Source organism: Teleopsis dalmanni, chromosome 1 (assembly GCF_002237135.1).
Source record: "Teleopsis dalmanni isolate 2A chromosome 1, ASM223713v2, whole genome shotgun sequence".
NCBI classification, from domain to species: domain Eukaryota; kingdom Metazoa; phylum Arthropoda; class Insecta; order Diptera; family Diopsidae; genus Teleopsis; species Teleopsis dalmanni.
In genome coordinates, this window is record NC_051846.1 from 26,888,064 (window position 1) to 26,895,812 (window position 7,749).

General features: G+C 28.1%; 2 protein-coding genes across 2 annotated transcripts in view; both read left to right on the forward strand.

The window, feature by feature from the left end:
• The window catches only part of LOC119673210 (dual specificity protein phosphatase 18-like), a 21,600-nt gene extending 17,538 nt beyond the window's left edge, over positions 1–4,062 (forward strand). The window contains exon 2 of the mRNA XM_038084447.1: positions 3,172–4,062. Coding sequence (XP_037940375.1) covers positions 3,172–3,766 — 595 coding nt within the window. The 3' untranslated portion in view covers positions 3,767–4,062. The remainder of the gene's footprint in view (positions 1–3,171) is intronic.
• Positions 1–7,749, forward strand: part of LOC119673288 (lipase member I-like) — a gene marked incomplete in the record, with an annotated part of 638,721 nt that overhangs the window by 198,554 nt on the left and 432,418 nt on the right.

The window sequence follows — 7,749 nt, forward strand, 5'->3', positions numbered from 1 at the left end:
CTTAATTCAATTATTTTAATAATTTAATTTGTCTTAATTTTATTTATATTAATTTTATTTAATTTAATTTACCTGAATTTAACTTTATTTTATTTGATTTAACTATCACTAAAATATTTAATATAAATTTAATGAATTTAGTATAAATAATTAAATTAATAAAAATCACTAGAATTATAACGCATAATCATTAATTAAAATATTTTTTTTTCTAAATTTTAATTGTAAATTTTATATAAAATTAACAATTAGTAAAACCACTCATTAGAGATTTTTGAATTAATTTAAATGTAAGCAAAAACAGAAAATCTCAATAATTAAATTTTATATTGTTGCGGCCAAAATATTTATTTAACATATAAATATTTTTATTTCTAAAAATAGGTTTATGGGTTCAATTGCTTGAAAAGCTGTCGAAATTATATAAAATTTATTATACTTTAAAATTCTGTTTATTTATAAAAATAAAGTGAAACGATTTCGGAACGCCTACTTTTTCATTTTGAAAAATATTATCTTATATGATTCTTTAGTAGCATTGATATCATATCACAAGTATAGTCAAATGAATTTCAATCTATACCTTAAACTATATTCATTTTACCCTATTGATTATTTATTTTGTATAATTTCATCTTTTATGATCTTTTAGTAGTAGTTATTTAAAAATAATTAGATTATTTAAATGAACATCTAGAATTCGTATATCCGTATATTCTAATAGATATGTGTTCAGGTCAGTCAGATGATATTACTAATTACTTATGGTGTTCTAATACAAATTTTTTATTGTTAGAATCTGTATTAAAAGTATAGTCAGACTGTCTACGATACTCTAAACATAAACATATAAGGGAATATCGTATCTTACTTAGGATATTATACATCTGATCAGAAATTGCATTAGTATCGGCTCCTTCAGGTACTGTTAATTATGTGTTTTTTGGGCATTAAGTGGAAAACAACATCCCCAATGATTCTCTAACTATGCTATTGATATCATTAACTTCAGAGATAATCCTTATGTTTTGGTTCCAATTAAGGAAGTGGGACCATAAGCCCCTGGATATGTTAATTAAAGTTTTCAGCAAGAGTTAAAAACAAATAAAAAAAATATAAGATGTCTACTATACAGTTTAGGAGGGATTGATTATCACTTCCATCATTACCGCAGTCAGTACAATATAGCTTAATATACATAGCCAAAGGTTTAGGATTCATGTATCAATAGGCTTTCAAAAACTAGTAATTAAAACAGTCTCTATTATTTTTTTAATCATTTTAATTTTTCATAACCTTTTCCGTTTACTTCATCATAAATAGTAGTTCAGATGACTTCATTTCAAACGCATATTATGCCGTGCTTGGACTTCGTTTGTATCCAAGCGATGTATCCATATATATTTATATATTTGGTATGGAGTCACACCATATTTATTTATAGGAGATTATTGGCGGTTTTCCTTTTCAGTCTACGAAGTTGTTCTAAGTTGACAGTAGATCCATCATAAAACGATTTGAATAACTATGTAAGCTATAACTTTACTATTCATATATTTGGCTACATCTATTTTTTTGATTGAGAGTCGAAATTCTTAGCATGATTGATTGTAAGTAAAAAAATATCGGAGGTAACTGTGGTTGTGTGTAGTGTTTTTGACTAGAATCGTTGGAATGTTGCTTGATTAGAACCTGACAAAGCTTCCATAAATATTACCTTTTACCTCAATTTAAGCGTACTATTAAGAAGAGACCCATGGAATTACGATCATAGAATTAAAGAGGTTAGAATATTTTAAGTTTTATTGTTAGCTTTATGATATATGTTAGAATAGTTCCTCAATTTATATTTTATCCTCTAACAAATATTGACTATATATATGTATAATCTGTTATGTAGTACATAATACATAATAAGTACATAATAATATCGACATTTTTAAATTCGTGGCACATATAATTATTGTTATTATTATCCGTATTTAAAATTATTTTAAAATAATATTTAAGTGCTTTAAAAAAATTAATATAAGGGAAAAAATTATTTTTGAAATTTTCCACATCCGGTGAAATTATTTTCAAAATTTTCTTTTCTTTTCAAACGAACATCAAAAGCGAAATATTATTTTTTTTACCTGACAGCGAACCAAAAATAAATCAAAATTTACTATTCCGAACAATGACTCAAACAGAGTAAAACAAACCAGACCCATTAACTCTGCTAATCCTCAACATTGATGACGTCAAAGAAAATTTAAAAAATGAATTCATTTCTTAATTCATTCAGAAAGTTTCGCGCCTACGGTTGGCGTTCAGAAATGTCTCACATTTGGCCCTCCTCCGGCCAAACTAACAAATATGAGAATTAATGAGAATTGACGTCAGAATCAAAATCAGAGACGGATAACCTGGAAAATATGTTTGGAAAAATATTTTGTTTTGCAGAACTTTTTTCAAATTTTCTTAATAAATCTTTTTTTTTATTTTTCTTTAACTAAAAAGTTTGGCTGAGTTTTCTCAACCTTACAATTACGCAGCGGCGTGGAATAATATTTTTCACGTGACGTCACAATATCTGTTTATGCTATTAACATTGAACTTAGCAACACGTAATGCTTATTCCATCAAAAAAAAAAAAATTAAAAAATAAAAAATTAAGAGGCAAAGGTGTTTACTATAGTTTTTTTTTTGGCTTAAAAAAATTATTTTTTATTTATAAAAAATCTCTTTTAATTTCGCATTATTTTTTCAATAATAAAAAATTGTTTGTTGTTTTTAGAAAAAGAAAATTTCAAATATTTTTTCTTAATTGATTTGTTTGTCTTAAAAGTGGAATTTTGGCATTAATTTAATATGAAAAATAAGAAATAATTCTTAAATTAGACTTTACGACTTATTTAAGTTATTTATTTATGCTACTTAATTTGAAATTATATTTTTAGTATTCACAAAATAATTTATTTTTAACAATTTGCTTAAGATTTGTTGTTCAACACAAAAATGTTGTTGTTTACGGCTGTTTTGCAGAAATTATTTATTAATCTTCGTCATAACTCAACGATTTTAAACAAATTTATGTTCAAGAAAATATGATTTTTATTTTTTAAATTATTAAAAACTTTAGTGTTTCACATATTAATGAAATTTATCTTTTTTTTATTTCTTTTGCAGTTGTCATAAACCCATACACAAACACACACCCTTCCCAGGCATCTCCGAACTACTGCCCAGCCTATATCTCTGCGGTGCTGGTGTTGCCATGCCACAAATACTCGATCAACTCGAAGTACGTTTCATTATCAACGTAGCACCCGAATTGCCAGATACGCCACTGTCCAGCATCACAAAACCACTCTATTTGCGCATCAATGCATCAGACAGGCCTGATGTCGATCTGGCAGCACATTTCGATGAAGTTGCTGATATGATAGAGGAAGTACGGCAACTTGGCGGTAAATCTCTAGTGCACTGCGTTGCTGGCGTCAGTCGTTCGGCTTCATTGTGCATTGCTTACCTCATAAAACACGCCAGCATGTCCTTGCGAGAAGCCTATCTACACGTCAAGTCAATACGTCCACAAATACGTCCCAATACAGGCTTCTTTCAACAGTTGAGACAGTACGAAGAGCAGCTACATGGCAGGTGTACAGTACAAATGGTTTTCTACGAATCGCTGAACAAAGAGATCCCCGATGTTTACGAACCCGAATATAAGGCAATGGAAGAATTCTATCAACGACAACGTAAAGCCTTGAAGCGACGTTAGTGGAATAGAGAATGGATTGAAGTCTATTTTAATCTGCACCTGTTGTGGTTTTAAACTGTAAACTGTATTATATAGTCATAGTTAGTTGTAACGTAGTAGTGTTGATGTCCAGGATCTCGTTAAGAGTGCGTGATAATGTAGTTATTATGTTGATATTGATAAGTGTCTTAGCACATAGTGTGCACGTATGTCATAAAATTAAATTACGTAATCCTTATGTAATTGGTAACAGTATTTTTGCTGAATTTTATCATATTATTTTATGCTTAAGCACCCTACACCTAAGTACTCAAATAAAAATGATGTATTAATTTATTATTAAAATGAGTGGAATTATTTTTGTTAGAAATTGATTTGAATGATTTTCAAAGGGGGTGGGTGCGTTTAGCTATCGCACATTGCAATATCCGATAGGTCTACTGTGGTTCTATTAATATTATCAGCTCATATTTTTCTTAATAAAATGGTTCATTCCCTCAATTTCTTGAAGTTCATACGTTTGAAGCACATATTGTGGGACAAGAATAAAGGTGGATATTTGGACATTAATTCGTTTATGCTCTCTTTGGCTTCACAGGAGTATTGATATTCGAAAAACCATGCAGGAAGAAATTGCGGGTTGCAATGGCAAGAGCAGGAATCGATGTCTTATTTTAAAACGGTAGTTAATGAAACAAAAATTTTTTTGGTAAAAAGGAGTACGCAATTATAATATAATCAAACCACTTATATATCCGGTTCATTACTTTCTCAGTAGTTTGTAGTTGCGTAGTTCTGAATCATTATTTGATGTTAGATATTATGTTTGACTGGAGTATTCTTTAGATAGGGCAAAGACTGTGGTTGACAAAAACTGGAAGTCGGTGAGCGCTATTGGTGGTTCGAGCTCTGCATTCCTGCATAAAAATGTACGTTCAATATAAATTGTTAACAGTTTTAGAACATTTAATTTTCTTTTATTTAATTAAAAGTAACATATTAAAATGAAAAAGTTGGGAATGGTGCATCCATATTTGGGGATACTTATATTATTGTAATTATCTATAACCATTGAAATTTATCGTAACCCCAGCTATTTTCAAGATGATCAAAATGAAAATGCAGTAGTTGAGTGCATATCGTCTGTGTTTCAGATCATGTATTCATCGTAGTTTAATATTCATCAATTAATGTCACTCCACATATTCTCAAAATGACCAAAGATGAAACGGTTTGCATTTGTACCTTAAGTTGCGTATAGTGCAACATCCATCGACTGTGTTAAAGTGCTTCTTTACTGGATACATTTTACTGACCTGGCTTACAGTTTGCAAATATTAAAAAAAAAGTATATTTTTCATAGTTTTCTCCTAACAAGTGATCGTCAATGGTGTGATCATTCGCAAAGGATTTTATAAGAAATATTGGATTAGGATTAAAATTATTATACTAGAGTAGAAACTGATTATGTTGAATAATATAAGATATTTTATTTTTCGAACCTTACGCAAAAATAAAATGTTTATATGTTAAAACCAAAAAGTTTTGGATCCACTTTTCATTTACTTAGATTTAATTAAATATTTGAGATTATGTACAGTACGAATCGAAATGTTAAAGAAATATTTTTCATTTCATCTAAATTACTTTCACATTTTGTAGCATACCTTTAGGATATAGTAAATGTTGTTCGTTGTCCGTGAACTTCACCTTCACAAAATAAATATGCAAGATCAATGAAGCAAAACTATTTCATTAGTACAAAATGTGAGAGCACATATAGCTAAATATATATATATATATATTTAAATATAAATATTATTGATTAATGTGTTTGAATAAGTTAGAATAAGAATTAAAAATATGTTAATTAAATTATATGATAATATTATTAATTTTTTATTGTTTATAAAACCCAATCTTGGGAGATTTCCAAGTAAAACCATAACAAAAACAACTCTAAAGAAATCCATTAACTAATATGAATATATATTTAAGTTTTTTGTAAGATCTTATTGATATCAAGTTCGTTATTGACAAAACAATTAATATAAATAACTGCCCTCTAAGTATACATAGCTTTCTGTTTATGTTTGTTTAGGAATTATATTCACGCACTAAGACTTATTCTCAAATCTCAATATCATAAACAAAGTAAATTCATTCCTTAGAACTCAAACATATCTTCTATAAAGCACTGAATTTGTAACGAAAAACATATAGAAATTACAAGCATAGTGACGTTTTAATTAGAAGTGAGGTTGAAAAGCGGTTTATGGTATATCAAAATGGTAAATATCTACAGAGATCTTTGATTAAAATATTTTACGTAGCACCACAACTTTCCAACAAGATTGTTGTGGGTTGGTTGAAATGTCAGCAGAGCTTATTAGTCTGTATATTCTTCTGTCATTCATCATTTTGTTACCAAAATCCCGGTTATGTGAATCTCAGTTTTAAAATAAAACCATATGGTTGATAAAAGGGTACTAATTCAATCCAACTCATCCAATCAAGCCATCTAACTAAACAACGCAATTAATCAACCAACCTAACCACCCCACTAACCCATCTAATCAACTAACCAAATTATAAAATCAACGAACCAGCTACATTCTAACACTTCGTACAATAATGACTTTTTATATAACAGGACAGTACATCCGTACCATACTTTATTATTTAAGAAAATGATTCATCCTGCATAGTCTAGTAGCAAATTCTATTTGTTTGAAGCAAAGTAGCAGCTAGATTTTTGTTGTATAACAGGATGGAACATTAGTATCTGACATCGCAATTTGAGGCTATATATCACAATTTCGTAGTTAACCTTTTGCTTCCAAAAACAAAATTGTAAGAGTAGAGCCTTGTTTTAAAACACGGAACCCTCGTACTATATAACATAGACTATGATTTATACCTCACTGTTTCAGAGTTAGCTCTACCTATTCTCTTGAAGAAATGTAGTAGCATTAGAGTCTAATTGTACAACAAAATGGGCAGTGTCTATCTTGTATTATAATATAAGGCTATGAATTAACGTCTTTAGGTCTGTACTTATTTTATTCTACTGTAGCTTATTCAAACTCTCTAATAAGCTACAGTACTATCTACTGTACTAGATACAGTACTAGCTACTGATCTATTTTATTCTACTGTGGCTTATTAGTGAAGTTCCTCTGTTGTGCACATTTTCGTCTATCCCGAGTTAGAACCCAATTAATTATCTGTACTTAAGTATAAGACTGAGTACCCTTTGAACCAAAATTATGTTCAACTATTGCAGCATAGCTTATAATATTATAATTTTGAATGTTTCAATGTTTATAAATAGTTTCATTATATAAAGAAGTTCAATGTCGTGCTTTTAGTATGCAAAAAAAATAAAATAAAATAAAATAAAAAGCGAAAAAAGAATTCTACTTTCTTTATAAAACATTCGCTTTATGAATATTTTACTAATTTACCAATTTACATAAATTTAATGGAGAGGTTAAAAAACTTATTTCATACAATAATTTCCAAATAAACAAAATATAAACAAATAATTTATTTAAAACCCACGTTTAAATAATTTAACTCAATAATATTGACTATTTTAGCTGCAGACACTATAAGCTTTTGCCATCTTATACAATAGTCACAAATATTTATCTTTTCATTTATGATAAAGAGACGAGAAAGTAAAAAATTTAGCTAATATATCGACATTTTATTGCGTTCTTTCTAAATATTTTGGAATTTCATAACTTTTCTATTAAATAAATTAAGTAAAAGTTCATCAAACTCGTTAAAAATTCAGCAAGTATTATTATTAAGAAAAAACTAAAGAAAAGAAAAAGTTGACAGCATATAAACAAAATGAAACTGACAAAAAAAATTTATTTAAAAAAGTTCCTTTTATAATGATTTTTTTAATTAAAATTAATAAAAAAAAATTTTATTTACCAACAAAAAAAAAAAAGACATTAACATGATAGCATTTGATTAACATGTTCCAGAGG